Below are 18,389 nucleotides of genomic sequence, written 5' to 3' on the forward strand. Positions count from 1 at the left end.
CCTATGGCCCTTGTTAGCCTTTCTTATTTTTACCTCACACAAATCAAGGGTCCGAATCTCTCTCCATCTATTGGACGGTACAATTTTCTCTATCTATTGGCTCTGGACTTTGAGATCTAAAGAGGATCTAAACCCAACCCACCCAAACCCAATTTGTGACAGGAATCCATTGATAGACATTGGGTACCTTTCAAGCTGAGTCCACGACATAATGTGAGACCTATCTCTACCGTAAATGTTGGTGAGTGGTAGGATTCAATATCGCACGTTCCAAAGAATAACAATATCTTGGAATGGTGTAAAAGTTTCGAATACACTTTTTGTTGAGAGCATGAATTTCACGTCGAGAAATGAAAGATTTGCCTAATAATGTATATGATCATGAATCTCTCCCTCTTATTACTAATTGGTTTTTGAACGAATGTTCACTTTCTAATATAATATCAAAGATTCAAAGCAGACTATTCATGTGTTGAACATAGTGTCCAATGTGTGGCATTATGTGAGTCTAACATGTGAAAAACGTTACATATATTGGGTGACATGGAGGGGTATGTATTGTTCTATCCATGGACTTTTAACAATTAGTAACAAAATGCCCACTACTACGGCTAGTTTGGAAATACTTTTAAAATGATTGAAAACGTTTTTAAAGAAAATGATTTTGGATTCCAAAGGTACTTGGAGTGTTTTTTTTCAAGAAACACCAGTTTTGTGCTTATTCCAATAAGCACATGTTTTTTCAAGATTTACTTGCATTTTTACTAAAAAATTTGTTCCAAAAACATTTTCAGCCATTTAAAAGTACTTCCAAACGACCTTTAAGACAAAGTCCACAAAGTGGGCGATTTGTAGGAGGAAATTAGCACAAAGTCAATGTTGATACCGTGGGCAGAAGACATCATTCAGTACAACTTTAGAGGCAAGTTTTACCCATAAGCTCTTAAAAGTGAGTTTCGTCTATGAGCGTAAGGAGTCAAGTTGGGAGTAAATCTCAAACTAAAATACTTCAACTGAGCTCTGAACCGGACAGAATCTTACAATCGGTGATAGGACAAGTTTTTCTCCTGAACTGAGTTCAATTAATGGGTAAATTATGCTATTTCTCTAATCCAACATAAGTTGAAGATATTTGATCGGATTACAACCATCCAAGTTGCATCCTTGTCCTTAAGCTATGGTGGAACTAATTTTGTTTTCCAATCTGCAATCATGATACAATTTACAATGCACATTGAGCAGTAGCAAGTAGAAAGTAGTAGGGTTCATCACTATACATCACATCATTAGCATATCTTCTAGGGCCATTTGTCTTGTCCCGGATTAAAAGTAAACGGCAAAAATTTTAATTATTTTGTTCTGAAATTAGAAACGAATGCAATGACGTTCTTGGATTCATATAACCAATTCCATTTAATAGGAAAATACTTTGTTGTTGTTTGTTTTGAAATTAACATTTATAGGTAAGCTAACTGACGAGTAATTTAGACTATTCAAGAGAGGGAGAGAGAGAGAAATTTAAACACTTGGTTTATGTAAAGTGTGTCAATGAGATTGACAAATAAGGATCATAAAATTTAAAATGAGTAGTCTAAATTAATCAGTCCCTCAGGTTCAAACTGCAAGATCTGGAAAAAATCTTGAAATGACAGTGACTAAGGTGGTGCATGACAACATGAACTGGGGCTCGCTAGATATAAGCATAGTAAAATGGAATAGACAGCTTAACAAATTAAAGAGGTGGATTGTCTGTCATTCTATTTTTATACTCTTCATTCCTTTCTGTTTGTGTGGTCACCGTGAAGCCACGTCAACATTTTATATTCTTATTACTTTTTATTTTATTATTTCTAAAAAAATTAATATAAAATATTAACGTAACTTCATCATGATCACACATCATAAAAAGGCATGAAAAAATTATGAAAATAGGAGGTCAGACAATCCACCTCCCTTCGACAAAATGTTTAGATTTGTGCAGTGAGAATTACTATCATGCATCAAATCCAAACCTCCACCACCAATTGGTTAGGTCATCTCAGCTCCGCCTTTTGTTTTCTTTATGTAAAAGATTCATAAATCTCATCATCTTCCTTTTGACTACACGTGAAAAGTTTGGTAAATGACACCTATATATGTCTCGGATAATTCTGCAGAACTCATCGATATTGCAGGTCCTGTAGTCATGCACGACGTGGATAACACATATCTTTGTCAACCACCAACTTGATCAACTATAGCATAATTAAAGATAATAAGAAGGTTGTTTTATTTTTAAAAGGCGATCAGCTAGCAGCTTCGTCACAACAGTTTATATTTTTTAAGCGAAAAATTTTATAGAGGCATTTCAGCGTATGTTTTATCAGCACCAAGAATCGATCCGAGAATGTATCATGTGGAAGACGGGCCTAGAAGTTGTCTCCAACCACTGAGTTAAGGTATTAGATTAATGTTGTAATCTTGTACTTATTCCACTTGACTCCTTTTAGTTAAAATTCTAATAGAAAGTAAGTGAGAAGCGAGTTCAATTACGAAAAACTAAGATGAGCAAATACTTAAGATAGTCGTCATACATAAGTGGACAAAGATGGATATTGATCCCACAATGCATCAATAATTAAGAATCATACACTTGTGGACGACTGACTCAGTCGCCCATACAAACATTTCCTTGGGCAATTGTCTCATCCTGACTATTCCTACACATGAAATCGTCCAGTTTTCTATCTTTTGATGTTCGATCTTAACTGTGACTGTTGTGTAATTGAGATATTTGACAAAATGCCTCAAAGATGATAAAACAACGAGTAATACTTGGAAGACTAAATTTGTAAACTAAATTTTGTAAACTAAATGACATAGAAGGTAATAATTAGATTACTTAAACGTTAATAAACATGCTCGTTCCTATTAGTGACATATCATTTAATTTATAAATTTTAATAACAAATTTAATCTATGTTATCCTAAAACAAGATATGAAACTACGAACAACCAGCCAAAGTACCATGCGAACTTTGTCCCGTTTTGAAAAAGGACATCTTGAGGATCCGTCACTAGGGTTTTTATGGGTGCAAAGTTGTATTTTCCACTTGTTTTATACAGGCATGCATCGGTACGTGTACAGTGTACTTGACGTGTCAACTGGTCAAGTATGGTCCATCAACGCTATATAGCATAGCTCTTGCCCTCGGTACACGTGTCAGCATGTGGCTTCAGAGATCTCAGGGCCTCGTCCCAATGCCGAAATAGATGGTGTTATCCATACTTATTTTATACTTTTTACACACTTTTATCGATTTATATAATTTGTTTCACTGCAAATAATTCGATTCGATAATTAAAAAATAAAAAATATGTAAACGTAAAAATAAATGTGTGGATAATACCGAAAAGACGAAAAATGAATGTATGACTTCTTTTTATTATTTTTTGAATAAAAACATGCTGCATGCAATTGTTGTTGTTTTCTGCAGACTGCAGACTGCAAACTGCAGACTGCAAACTGCAAACTGCAAACGCATAACCGTAAAACTGAATTTCCAGAATTGTCACTAAAGGCCTAAGGTCACGTTCCCAATCAATTAGGTAAAAGTGCAGGCGATGGCACGATGCAATGAACCGTCGTGCAAACTGGGATGCCAGACCTTTTTAATAGTTTTCATATCATCACTTTTACTTAGGGGTGTAGTTAAACTAAGGATTGTAGTCAAATTCGGATTTGAGAGGGTTTTAAAATTCTGATGTAGTCAATTAAAAGATTTTAAAGGATTTTAGAATTCATTCAAATCTAGGTGTATTCAATTAAAGGATTTTAGAATCCTTTAAAATCTAGGTGTAGTCAATTAAAAGATTTTAAAGGACTTTAAAATCCATCCAAATCTAAGTGTATTAAAAAAAAATTAAGATTTTGGAGGATTTCAATAAGTTGTGGATTTTGTGAGATTTAAGAGCCAAAAGTATATATAACCGAGACTAAAAAGAATCCAACCTCACCCACTAGAGCGGTAAGATAATTAAGAGCTTAGGACTTTTGTGGCTAACTCAGGGCTTTATATAAAGGGGCTAAATACCCTTACAAGTAGTCGAGGGAAAAATAGTGCTCTTATAATCCACATCAAATATATTAGATCACTGAACCACTAAATCCCTTTCAAAATATAATTTAACATCTTCATACTGGTTTTTGTTCATTCCCCAATTTGAGCGTTAATAGATTATAGAACTTCTACGTGAATCATAACTGACACACCACGATCGAAATCAAGGCGTGCTGGCCGTCACGTCTTGATTTCGGTCAGGGTGTTTCAGTTTGGTATCAGAGCCAATCCTTGGTCGGGATGTGTGCCGACGAGGATGTCGGGTCCTTAAGGGAGGTGGATTGTGAGATCCCACATCGCCAAGGAGAATGGATCATGTGATTCTTATATGTATATTCTCATTTCTATCTAGCACGAGGCCTTTTGGGAGCTCACTGACTTCAGATTCTATGGGAACTCCGAAGTTAAGCGAGTAGTACACGAGAGCACTCCCATGATGGGTGACCCACTGGGAAGTTCTCGTCTGAGTTCCCAGAAACAAAACCATGAGGGCGTGGTCGGAGCCCAAAACGGACAATAAATGCTAAAGCAATCCAGTACCGGCAAAAGATTCCAAATCTAATACACTTGTAATTTATGTTTTAGTACACATAAAAGTAATTATTTAGAGTCTTAGAAACCAACATCATGATTAGCCAATTATATCGACTTGTTTATGTTATAATGTTTTATTTTCTTGGATTTTATATTTGTAGTTTGCTAATAATTGAAGTTTATTTGGAAGTCAACTTATGCAGTTGCCCAGCACCTGTATCATGCACGATCCAATATCCATGCTGAAGTCCAATAAGCAAGGATGTAGTCCCACCCAACTCCATGCCCTTTCATACAACCCCATCAAAAACATTTGTTCGATAAGTGCAAAAACGATTTGTTGCTCAAGTCATTAAAAACATTTACAAATACAGTTGTAATTCTAAATTAGATTTTACGATTGTCAGGCGTTGACCAATCAAAAATAGATAAAAACATTGAGAATTCTCTCTTTATGGGTCATGACCTTCATTGTGGACCATTAATAAAATGACGAGTGCTAAAACAACCAATTTAGACTCGTTTTTACACCAGTTGGGTCTAACTCGAACTGTTTTGAAAATCAAAAGTAAGAACCGGATGATTTTACGCCAGGCGGAGTAGTGGGGTCGTAGATAACAATCCCAAAATTCTAAAATGCCCTTGGTTCTGATCTCGTTTCGTTCCCTGCCAAGGAGGGCAGCGCCCACCAACGCAGCCGGTGCATTTGGACAGAACTTGGTTGCAGAAAAAATCAGCAGCAGTTCCTACTTCTCATCAATCACAGATGAATATGTGTCCAATTTGAATTAAAAAATCAATTATTTTGACATATATCGATCTACGATTGATGAGAAGCAGGAACCGTCACTGATTTTTCAGCGGCCAATCTTTGTTCGGTGCATTTAAGCAGCTCACCTGCCTTTTAGAGAGAGAAAAGATCCGTTAGCGACTCCACAGTACAATGGAAAGCATTTTTCTTGCCATTTTCGGGAAACAAATCCGGTGGGCCATCCCGTACTGTATCAGTGCCTTCTGATTTTCCATTTTCTTTTTCTTTTAAAATATTTTACCTCTTTATCTATTTATTTAATTTTGTGCAGCAAGTTTTCCTTTCTATATATATATATATAAACACATTTTGGGAGGTAAAACAAGGAAGCTCCGCGGCAGAGTTTGCAGAGAGAAATAACGGGTAAGCTTCTCCAGGCACTGTTTGGTTGCTGAGAAAATTGAAGAAAACAAAAGAAAATTCCGAGTGTTTTTTTTTTTTTTTTTTCCTCGTATGTTTTTCTTCTTGTGTTGTTAGGAAACTAAACGTTTGAGCTGATTAAAATAGTTTGTATATCTGTTGTTTTTGGGATTTTTCTTCCTATATATGGTCAATGCTTAATGTTTGTGACATGTTTATGTGATTTTTATATATGTAAAACTAAATTATGCGTTATATTTGCGTGTTCATATGTTTGTGGTTTTATAAGTAAATGTTTTTCTGAATGTCTAACGCTAGTTCAGCTGCAATTTGTTATAATTTTTTCTTATTGTTGTTCAATTTAATTAGCTAACAGAAAACTTGGCGCAAAACCAGGCGCAGTGGCGTTCTAAGATTCATACAGCCGACCTCAGTTAGTGGGATAAGATTTTTTTGTTGTTGTTATTCCATTTAATTGCTGTTTATTTGACTAATTTCGAGTCTTTTTCGTGCATTTTGCTTCGATTATTTGTGCCTCATGCTCTCTCATGGTGATGCATTTGTAGTAATTTTTTGTATACACATGTAAGATTGCTTCCTTCTGTGTAAAGTATTCATTTTTTTGAAGTCTTTCGTTATCCCCTTTTTTTTGTAAATGGAAACTGAATTGAACTTCCTAGTTGATATGTGCAAATTGTTCTTCCTTAACTGAGTTTGAGTATTAACCGTCTGGCTGTTATTTCATCACAGCGTTCGAGTATTGATTCCTTAGGTAGCACCGGTTTTGTTACTTGCAACTGAATGATCAATAAGAGACATAGAGAGTAAGTTGTTGGGTCTCCCTTTGCTTAGAATGTAAGGAAAACTGACGGAAAGTCGAAAAAAAACTTTAGTTTTAATGAAAAATGACAATAAAGGTGTAGTGAATAGTATCAGGAAAAGGTAAAAATATGATTTTTCGTTAAAAGTGAACAATACCAGAAGTGTTTCGATAAAACTCCCTAGAATGTATCTATTGAATCAAGTAGCGTCGAATGTGATACGCGTTCAGTAATTCACTTACTATTTCAAACTAATTTTGGTTCAGTTTCTGAGAAGCATCACTTCATTCTGGCATGGGGTTGAAGGAAAGAGTTGACAGGCATAACAACAAGCAAGGCAAAGTTAATCAGACATCAACTATTTGCAAGCATGCTTTTTCTGACCTGACGCATATTACTCCGTTGGTATTCGTATACCTCTTGAAAGAGTGCTATTTCCATGGTAAGAGTATTTTGCTCTCGATCACTAATTTCACCGTCTTTAAGCATGATTATTTTGTGACAAGGAACTTGATCCTAGCTTGTTGATGTGCCTTTGATCATGTTAGTGGTGTACCACATTGTGCTCAATGACTCAGTCACTAATTTTTCCTCAAATTAATCCTTCAAGTAGTGTATTAAACCGTTTTTCAAAATCCTGCTGCGTGTTTTCAGTCACCTAACCGTTTAACAAAACTTATGCCCCAAGTCATTTCCATACACGGGCAAGATGGAACCTGTCATATTGTTGATAGAACCAACTGTTCACTCTTACGATCTAATAAGTTGAAAGGCACTCGGCCCTCATGAATGATGAAATACTTCTGTCCTGTGTTTAGATTACCTTTAGAGATCCAGGATGAATTTTTAGAATATGCTGCAGTCCAATCCCGCTGAAGTTTACTCGTACTCTATGCTACTTTGTTTCGGTTGCAAATTGAATTGAGTTTGGGTAAAAGATCTTATTTTCTCAGCTTTTCTGCATGTACTTTGGAAGTAATGTTTCTTTTCTGCTTGTTTGTTTCCAATTGAAACATGTAATAGGCACATGTAAGGCAACTAAGAAGTTCCGAGCTCTTCAAGACCAGGTTTATCTAGTACTACGCAATGATCCCCAACCTGGACCAGCTACTTTTGTTATTCAGTGCCTCTATGTTTTGCCTATATTTGATTTATACTGTGAAGGGTTCAGTCATTTGATTATATCTGGTCTTCTCCATTTCCTAAAAAAGGAAACATGCTCGAGGGACTCTGTGGAAGCAAAAGACCTCGCTGCCCAGTTATTTCTCGATATTGTTGGGGGCTCTGTCAACCATGAGGGGAGGATAATTGAGAAGATACTTGAAGTTTATGGTGTTCAGTTGGTAAACATTGATAGAGTAATGTGCCTGAATGCAAAGAATAATTGCAGATTTGACAATGCAAAAGAGTTTGTTGAGCAATATATATTTGGATTGATAGCGTCTCAATCATATATGACCGCGGTTACTTTATTAGAGCACTTCTCTATCCGCCAGTCTGGCCAATCGTTTCTCCTTCGTATGATAGAAAGCGGTCAATTGAAAGCAGCAGAAAAGTGGGCAACATTCATGGGAAAGCCAATGTTGTGTATTCTTGTCCGGGAGTACTTCGGCAGAAACATGCTAAAAAATGCTTATGACATTATACAAAAAAACAATCTCCGACATGAATTTCCTGATGTTTATCATAAGTACAAAGAGAGGTAATTTTTTATGTTCATATTTCTGCGTGGTATCAAATTAATTTCTTTTCTCCTTTTCTTTTCCTTCAATAAATTCTATTTGTTAGTCTTGAATACTTATTTTTCTTAAAATAATAAGAGTTAATCATTAACTTTCAGCACTTTAAAGAAATTAGCAGAAAAAGGTTGCTGGGAAGTTGCAGAAGCAAGGACAAACAGTAATAGGCAACTTCTTGAATATTTGGTATGTAGCTTTTGTAATAGATCATGTTTCCGAAATCCATATATGTATGCTTTCATGTGTGAATGTATTCTTAGCTTTACGATTATAGTGATACGTGACTACTATTTAAATTAGTTATACTCTTTTGGTATCACAATTAATTTCTTTTCTTTATTTCGAAGGTTTACTTGGCAATGGAAGCTGGTTACTCAGAGAAGGTTGATGAGCTATGTGATCGATACTCGCTTGAAGGTTTCTTGAATGGAAAAGGTATAACTAACGTTACTTAAACCATCGTGTCATCATGCTTGCATTTATCCATACGGAACTATTTTTCTGGAGTTAGTGCAGTGAAGCTGTCAATCTTGGCAACCTTTCTTTAGCAGAACTAGTAGTTATGGTTTTTCTAGTAATTAAAGACAATGTATGAAGATAGCAATTCAAAGTTATGGATTTTATATAATTTTGTTTAATCTTTTATATAGTACCCAAGGCAAGTCTTCTCGAAAATCGCTATTTGCATCTCAATCAGTTGGTTATAGAGGGTGTTGTTTGGGTTGATGAAGCTGATGCCTTGCGTAATGCTACCTCTCACTTTGAGGGATGCAAAGTTGTGGGTCTTGATTGCGAATGGAAACCGAACTCTGTAAAAGGCAGCAAACCGAGCAAGGTAATTAGGTCATATTGATTTTCATTCTTTGCTAGACTTCAATTTTCTATTTTTACCTTTTGGCTTCTCATATTTCCAAATACTTGTTCGTAAAAACAATCTCATAGTCCACATGCTTTGTTTTGTTCAAGTGTTTTCTCCGCGTTTCAGGTTTCCATCATGCAAATTGCTTCTGAAAAAAAAGTTTTCGTCATAGACTTGATCAAATTATTCGCTGACGTTCCTGATGTCCTGGATGACTGCTTAACTCGCATTCTGCAATCTCCTAGGATTCTGAAACTCGGTATGAGAAATTGTAATACAATAGGTGAATTAGAGCTTTCTTTACGATGTACATACATGAAATAAACTGGAAATTAAGCATGGCTGTGAATTATGCTCCTTGTAGGCTATAATTTTCAGTGTGATATGAAGCAGTTGGCTCATTCGTATGGAGAGTTAGAGTGTTTCAAACACTACGAAATGTTACTGGACATCCAGAATGTTTTCAAAGAACCTAGCGGTGGTCTCTCTGGGCTTGCAAAGGTAACAGAAGCACGAAATTGAACATACTACAATCTTTTCTTTGTCTCTGTTGATCTATCTTTTTGCATTCTAATGCTCATTACGTGCCATTTACTTTGTGTGTACTGCATCAGAAAATACTGGGAGTTGGTTTGAACAAGACAAGAAGGAATAGCAATTGGGAGCAACGACCTTTGACGCCCAATCAGGTAGTTTTTGTACATATTGAACTTTAACTACGTATAACTCGAATGAGGTATAAAATTGCTTTCGGAGCACAGTGAAGGGTTGAAATCCTCCTTCCATTGCGGAGTGAGGTATTACTCAATCGCGGTTGAAGTTTCAGGATTTGACACGATTTATTGGTTGAGCCACACATCCAGTTGTTTAGTTCAAATAAACTAGTGCCATATTCTTGTGCAGCTGGAGTATGCAGCTCTTGATGCAGCTGTTCTTATTCACATATTTCGCCACGTTCGCAGTCATTCCCAGGCTGCCGAGGGAGGAAAACTCGAGTGGAAATCCTGCATCGTAAGTGCAGATACAAAAACTTACCCGATTGATTGTACTCATGCATGAACATTTCTTCATTAAACCATCTATATGTTGTATTAATAAACAGGTTTCCCACATGGATAACAAGAAGGCGAAGAAGGGGAGTCGAAAGGATTCATCAGAAGCTGAGACAATGGAAGAACCACAACTTAATTAGCCCCGTCGCGTTTTCCCTTTGTCGTTGGATTAGTTTGTAATCACCTGTAAATTTATCCATTTGGTCAAATGAGATGGTGTTTAATCATAGATGATGGTCTAAATATTTCCGCATTTGCCTTTAGTTTTCAAAATTTAATCTCTTCTACTGTGTGATATGCTAAGAGACTCATTTGCTTTGCCTTCGACCAGAAAATTCAAAATTGGTAGGCCGAATATGGTCCCTTGGGTCCATCTTTTGTGCAATTGTGCACGACTATATGATCTTCGTACTGCATTTTTCTCATTCTGCACGCTCTTGTTTAGTTACGTCCTTTTATTTTTATTTTTTTAATTTATTCAATTCAAAAGTCAGAGATAAACTTAGACGTGTAAGTGAGAAAAGAGATGCCCAAAAAATCACTTTCCTTGTGCACATCCACAATAAGAAATTCTTGAGTTCGGCAAGTGGACCAGGTCACCCATTTGGTCACATAGCTGAGACCTTCCATGTATTTGGGTCTCCCTCGCTTATATGATGATCTCATCTCATAGTGTGGAGAAGGATTTGGATGGAACAGGTACACTACTATAGTAACATTTTACTCCAATGACACAATACTATGTGGAATCAAATTAATGTGACATTGTATTACTGGATTGAAACACTACCGTAACGGTGTACCCATCCATCTAAGTTGCTCTCCTCATTATATGTGGGGCCGCAGAGGTGACGTGGTTGGACCAAAGAATTTCTCATAAACAACCCAAAACAAAGCAACGATTTTTCAACCGATTGGGATTTGTAATGTGAAGGAAGTGGGGTCTGTAAACTATTTGTATCACTAATCTTGTTTAATATAACAAATCAATATTACCCTCCAGGGGCAGGACAGGAATAACGTTCAACCATCTAAATTTACTTAGGTTGGCCAACAAAAATCCAACCGGAAGTTCAACCATCTTAACCACCCTTAATATTTAAGAAGGCAAAAATAAAATCCTAATAATGCACATAATTAATCGGCTGTCTCGTAGTTTCTGAGCTATCTCCCTCTCCCTCTCTCTCACGAAAAGATTCAAAGAGAAATCTTTTCAGAGAGGGAGAGAGAGATGATGGATGAGATTCGATACCGCTCGTATGTAACTGCTAACTGCCGGAACAACCTAGAGATGGTGAACGTGAGGAGGTTAAGCGAAAACCAGACAATGTACGCGGGGAGGTCACATTTTCATCCGTCATGGGATCCGAATCCCCCCATGAAAATACGACAATGCAGCGATCTTCAAGTGCGGGTCGGGGGAACGAAGGCGAGGAAAGAGAGATCGTCGTCGACGAAGTCGTTGAAATTGTGGTGGAACGATCCGGAGATTAAGAGAAGAGGACGAGTGGCTAGGTATAAGTTGTATGGTGCCGAAGGGAAGGTCAAGAGGTCCTTGAAGAAAGGATACCGTTGGTTCAAGAAGAAATGTCTCGAGATTGTACGTACCATTTGAAACACTTTGATCGGTTTCAAGACATTGAAAGCTCAAATGTTTAAGTTTTTCATTCAATTCGTGTACGGATGGTGTACGTATGTTTGTACGTACATACGGCGTTCTATGCTGTACAAGTTTTTCATGATTGCAAAATTTGCATGGATGCAATGGAATAGTTGTACCCTTTTGAGATTCAACCTTCTCACCTAATTTATGACCAAAAAAATCCCTTTAATTTGTTTAAAATTTGTAATATATTGTTGAATTACTGATGTCTTGTTGTATCTTATTGATTTCCATACCGTATTAGCTTTTTTATACCTTTTTTTTTTTTCCAAAGTGATTTCCGCACACAATTTTACTTCCTATGCAGTATGTGCACTCAGGCTCATGCTTATATATGACTTCTGGATCACATAAATAGACAAATCAAGGGATAATTTTAAATCGAGTGTGCATAAAAAGAAAACGATTGAGAAAGAATCATTTTCTTTGTTTTATAGAATTTGGATTGAAATAGTGAAACAAAAATTACCAAACACAAATAAACGGATTTGATTACAATACTTACACGTATTTAATATCATTATTATTTCGATGGTCAGATGTTGTTTGTATTAAATATATATATTCACATGAATTATTCTGACTATCAGATGATGATTATATTAATTACATGAATTATTCAAAATTAAGAAAAAAAAAGTGTACAGAAATCATTAGGGCCTACAAAATTTTATGAAAAAAATGACCCACTCTGCTTTTAATTGGGCCTCTTGAAGGCCCATAATCACGTACAAAGCCGTGATCCGCATGCGACAGTCCACTACAGTTAACGGCATCGTTTCCCGCTTCTCGCCGTCCCCTGTATAATCGACCGCCGGCAAATTTTTAGGTTTCAAAGCAAATTTGGCGCGGGAGATTAAGCAAGCCTTCAATTCCAATCAACCAGAGAGATTAATCAACAGAAGGAAGGAAGAAGAATGGACGGTCACGATCTGGAAGTGGAGAAGGCTCGATTGCTGAGCTTAGCTCTCGATTCCGGGTTCGATGAAGAATCGGCGAACAAGTGCTTGGATCGTCTGGTCAATCTCTACGGTACTCATTTGCTCCTCCCCAAATCCCATTTCGGTTTCCGTAATTATTAATTTTTGTGAAATTCCTAATTTGAATAGAATAAAATAAATTATATGGGTGCATAATTTTGTGGGTTTTGTTTTTTGTTTAATTTAAGTGGGAAATCGAAGTGGGTTTTTTGAATTTTGAGATTTTGTGCTGTTTTGGTAGAAATGCGGTTGGATTATGCTGCAACAACAAGCATTTTTCTTAATTTCAAGTATTTATGCTGTTGGGTAATAATTTTCAGGTATAATTATGATTAGATTTTATCATTTTAGTAATTGTGATTAAAATTTCGACCAAATTACTGTTGGGTCATCATGTTCTTTGATCTTGTGTTTAGGTGACGATGGCCTGGATTTTATTACCGTGGAGCACTGCGGCGATGATTATCTCACGGCACTGGCGGAATCTGTGCAAGACACGGAAGAATGGGATGATATACAAGCAATGGAATCTGAAGCTTGTGGAGCTTTGAGTAACATGTTTGGGAGAGACATTCCGAATGGAGTCGAAGCAGATAATGATGGGGACAATATCAACATGGTAGAAGATTCACCCGAACGTGAAGAATACCCAAATTTTATGGTGTTGGATTCTAGTGATAGTGAAGAATTAGAGTTTAGAACTCCAATGAGAAAAAAAGTTGGATCAAATCCCTCTTCAGTGGTAAGACCTAGTTCATTGTTAGTCTCATGGCTATATCGTCTTTAATGTTTGAGGAACTATAATTTTCAAGATAGTGAAGTTGTTTGTTTGTGTTGAAGGATTGCAAAAGCACCATTAGTCGAGATTCAGTTCCAACAATTTCTAGTAAGAAGCAGTGCACCCGAATGTCAAAAGATGAAGTGAAAACTCTCGGTTATGAAGAATTACAGGCTTTGGATGATGCTGAGCTGGCCAATGTTGTAATATTTGGTAATAGGGTATTTCGACCCTTGCAGCATCAAGCATGTAAAGCGGCTATGGAAAAGCGAGATTGCTTTATCCTAATGCCTACTGGAGGGGGCAAAAGCTTGTGTTACCAGGTTTCTTCTCTTACGGCTATAACTGCAACACTTTGCTTAGTTGATCTGTTTGTAATCTTGAAATTTGTTATGATTCATGACTCGTTTGGCTAGTTCAACGTTGGAAAGGTTTCTTCAAGTCACTGATTTTATTTATATTTTGGTGTTTTGCACAGCTTCCAGCGACCCTGAAACCAGGTGTGACAATTGTCGTATCTCCACTGCTTTCCCTTATTCAGGATCAGATAGTAACGCTGAACCTCAAATTCGGTGTACCAGCAACTTTTTTGAATTCTCAACAAACTGCTTCCCAAGCAGCGGCTGTCCTCCAAGAGCTAAGGTAAGGTTTTTTTGTTTTCTTCTCTTTTCTGTGCACGATAAATAAGGAATTTTTCTTGTTCTTTAAGCAGAAAGTTTCTCCTTACAAATTTCACTTATACCTTATTTACAACCGACAAGAACTTGTTTGTGGGGGGTTGCATGCGTAATTGTTATTTTCTTAAGATATGCTTTTGATTGTTTCTTCCAGCAATTTGATTCCAATAATAATTTTTCACACACCATGTGATTATTATTGTTAAATTTATATCTTAGATTATTTGATTACCTGATGATTCGTCTGTTATGTTTCATTTTCTTGTTTCCAGGAAAGCTAAACCATCATGCAAGCTTTTGTATGTGACTCCCGAGAGAGTTGTTGGTAACCCTACTTTTCTTGATGCCCTGAAATGCCTGCATTCAAAGGTGAGGTTTCTAAGGTTACTGACTATTGTACTGTTACCATGAATGGTTGCATTAGATTTTAAAAACTTTTATGTATCAAACTTAGATAGTGCTTGGACTAAATCACAGGGGCAGCTAGCAGGATTTGTTGTGGACGAAGCGCACTGTGTAAGGTATGTCCTGTGTTTCGTTACTTGTATGCATGTTTGTTTTGGTTATAGTTGAATTCTTTCCAGCATTATCAGGAGAGTTTTAGCTTGGGGGCTGTCCACCTTCCGGTGGGTAGCTAAAGTGGTTAGGTCATGTTACAAATGTCTGGTGTTTGGGTCACTACTCATCATATGAATTTTTTTTCATGTTCTTAAACAAACCACATCAAGTTATGCCACTGTTATTAAACCATCTAATAAGAGTGTTTTGGTAATAATTCTTTTATATTCTTCATCATGCTTCGCAGCCAATGGGGACATGATTTCCGTCCAGATTACAGGGGATTAGGATGTCTTAAGCAGATATTCCGTGATGTTCCAGTGATGGCATTAACTGCCACAGCAACTCATTCTGTTCGTGAGGTAGGATGATTTTCAGAATGAATTTGTTTCTGCTGTATGTTACGAAGTAAAAATGTTTGTATGGATGCATTGCAGGACATTTTAAAAGCTTTAAGAATTCCACATGCTCTTGTCCTCGAAAGAAGTTTTGACAGGCCCAACTTGAAATATGAAGTCATCGGTAAGACCAAGGAATCACAGAAGCAGCTTGGAGAGCTACTGAGGAGTCGTTTCCAAAACCAGTCCGGAATTGTATACTGCCTTTCAAAAAGTGAATGTGTTGAGGTATCCAAATTTTTGAATGAAAAATTTAAGATCAAGACAGCATATTATCATGCTGGGATTGCTGCTCGCCAAAGAGTTGCTGTGCAAAAGAAATGGTACACAGGAGAGGTTCAAATCGTATGCGCCACAATTGCTTTTGGGATGGGAATTGACAAACCGGATGTTGTAAGTCCTATTAACCTTTGCATTTTCTTTCTCCGACTCTTTTATGTAATTTTGAAAGTACTGATCTGGTCATTTGGAAACCTGCACTTTATGTTGGATGATCGTTTTATTCTCTTTTCCTTTTGTCTAGCGTTTCGTCATCCACAATACGATATCCAAATCAGTAGAAAGCTATTATCAAGAATCTGGAAGGGCTGGTAGAGATGATCTTCCTGCAGTATGCATTGTTCTATACCAGAAGAAGGATTTTAGCCGGGTTGTATGCATGTTACGTAACGGTCAAGGATGTAAGAGCCAAAGTTTCAAGACATCTATGGCTCAAGCTCAGAAAATGCAAGAGTACTGTGAATTAAAGGTTAGAAACTTCAAACAATCAAGTGATTAATTCGTAACGAAAGACGTATAATCTAGCTTTTTTATATAATCATGTGTACTTACAGAAAATGTGGTTGGTTTCTTTGGTTTGATGATTTTTTAGACTCAATGCCGGAGACAAATGCTACTCAAACACTTTGGAGAGTCTTTTGACGAAAATGCCTGCAAGTATGGTTCCAATCCTTGTGATAACTGTGTCAAGGCTTCCTCTCGAAGATGAATGCTTTCTGTCACGTGATGAAGGAGATAGGGAGAGCGATGATTATCCCTGGTGTATGTAAGTTATTCTCCGAGGGCAATGCTTTATTATTTGACCTCGGGCGAGTTCAATTATTACTCTGCCAACCTTATATCTTGTCACATCGACTTGGTTTTCTAGTAGTCAAAGGAAAATGAATTAAGATTTTGATTAAATCTAAGATCTATGATTAAGACTAAGATCTAAAAAACCATAAAGAATTAGTTAACAAATGGCACATGCAATCATTAGTGATTAACAGATTGTTTACGTGCTGCAAAATACTTAGCATAAGCAAACCTCATTAGAGTCTACTAGATTATGACATGTTAACAACCCTACATAATGTGTTTCATGTGGGACTTGTTCTGTGTGCAAGTCATTCCCATCTAAGCTCTCTTATGCTAGTTTGGGGTTGTTGTGTTGTTTTTCAAAACAACTTCTGCTGTGCTGTGAGAATAAAGAGCGGTGAAAAATAGTTTAGTGTTCAGTAAATTATAGTGCTGAAAGAGCTTTAGCAAAAGAAAGATGGGAGGTGAGATTGTCAATATAAAACTTACCTGCCTCCAATGAAAAAAAAAACATTTTTTTATATTTACTAAACACAATTAAGGCCCAAACTTTTTTTAAAAAGCTGCTTTTAAGAACATGTAAGCAAATCCCAAACTAGTCTTTAATCACCTATTCTCTATCTAGGTATTGGCGTTTTAAACTAATCATGCAACGTTATATGAGAAAATTAAAATACATGACGATCCTGATAAATCTTTGAACGTTCCACCATCTACTTCACAGATCCCTCCTAAAATATTTTTCAAATATAAAAGTTCGAACCTAGATCCTCTTTGGATCTAAAAAATCTGAGCTTAAGGATCAAATGATCTGACTATTAAAATTTGATTAAATTTCAATTGTCCGAGTTATTTAATTCTTAAGCTCAAATTTTTTAAATCCGAAAAAGATCTGGATTCTAAAAGTTCATCTCATATAACGCAAGTCTTAACGTAAATGATTTAAAACATCGTCTTTTTAACACCCTATTTGGTGCGAGTCTCTCCCACGTGAAAGGTATTTGAGTGAAGATATCAATATCTTGTATGGTGACGCCACCAGATCCAAAGAGGACAAATGAAAACCAACTTCTTTGGCCAAATATTGTATTTTATTATTTTAAAAAAGGAGACTTTTGATTTAGAGGGAAAGGAGAGTGGACGTTTTTGCATGGAATCTTAACGAGCGGCAAGAAAAATATTTGAGATGGCAACACCCCTTAAATTATGGAAAATAATGTCACCGTCCAAAAATATAATTATATTTATGCCCTTTAAGTTTGAGGTGTTTTTCAAAATTGGCTGTGAAGTTTCAAGTAATTTTTTTTTTTTTTCTTCCTATGTGGTGCAAATGAAATTTAAGCGTTAGCTCATATAAGGTTCTTAAGCTCAGTACATTATCAATTTTAATGAATTATTCTACAATCAAGCATACTGAATACGCAAATTGATATAATTCAATACCTTAAGGTGCAATATGAAAAAATTGAAACTTTGTAAGCTATTTTGCAAATCACGCCGATCAATATAATTAAAAGAAAATTAATGAAAAAAGCTTGAAAACTTTGAGTTTTAATGATAAGGACAAAATAAATGATAAAGTGAATAGTACTAGAATTGACTTTTTGGTGTCAAAATGTGGTTTTTCGTTAAATTGAACAGTACCGTGAATTTTTCGTTAAAACTCCCTATAATTAACCCAAAGAAAAAGAAGGGAAGAGATTGAAGAAGGAGAGAGATAGAAACAAAATCCATCTTTGTTCTTTTTTGTCTCTTACATAAAGTTTCAATTTTTATGAGTGGGTGAGACAGTCTACTTAATTCGGTTGTTGAATACAAAAATTTCTCCCAAGTAAAAGTGAAGCGTTGATAAAAAGGAGCAAAGGAAATCATCGTAACTTCATCAAACGTGAAATTTGACCATAATTTATGGACCACTAAAACCCTTAAAACACATAAAAATTCACATTTATGAACACTTGGAACGTAAAAATGGAACATAA

At 36.2% G+C, this 18,389-nt stretch overlaps 2 protein-coding genes across 2 annotated transcripts; both read left to right on the plus strand.

The window, feature by feature from the left end:
- The first annotated feature begins 6,548 nt into the window (after window positions 1-6,548).
- On the plus strand, window positions 6,549-10,624 carry LOC137746296 (uncharacterized). Its single transcript, XM_068486372.1, has 11 exons — window positions 6,549-6,629; window positions 6,893-7,068; window positions 7,650-8,328; window positions 8,467-8,551; window positions 8,713-8,800; window positions 9,016-9,200; window positions 9,351-9,483; window positions 9,589-9,725; window positions 9,839-9,913; window positions 10,128-10,235; window positions 10,327-10,624. Exons 2-11 carry the CDS (start codon window positions 6,921-6,923, stop codon window positions 10,414-10,416), a joined length of 1,728 nt encoding a protein of 575 aa, XP_068342473.1. The 5' UTR covers window positions 6,549-6,629; window positions 6,893-6,920; the 3' UTR covers window positions 10,417-10,624.
- Window positions 10,625-12,739: 2,115 nt separating this feature from the next.
- Window positions 12,740-16,630, plus strand: LOC137746010 (ATP-dependent DNA helicase Q-like 1). Its single transcript, XM_068486053.1, has 10 exons — window positions 12,740-12,971; window positions 13,336-13,661; window positions 13,760-14,020; window positions 14,176-14,339; window positions 14,647-14,743; window positions 14,852-14,895; window positions 15,180-15,294; window positions 15,370-15,723; window positions 15,854-16,078; window positions 16,202-16,630. Exons 1-10 carry the CDS (start codon window positions 12,857-12,859, stop codon window positions 16,316-16,318), a joined length of 1,818 nt encoding a protein of 605 aa, XP_068342154.1. The 5' UTR covers window positions 12,740-12,856; the 3' UTR covers window positions 16,319-16,630.
- The last annotated feature ends 1,759 nt before the right edge of the window (window positions 16,631-18,389 follow it).

This window comes from Pyrus communis, chromosome 9 (assembly GCF_963583255.1).
Source record: "Pyrus communis chromosome 9, drPyrComm1.1, whole genome shotgun sequence".
Taxonomy (NCBI): Eukaryota; Viridiplantae; Streptophyta; class Magnoliopsida; order Rosales; family Rosaceae; genus Pyrus; species Pyrus communis.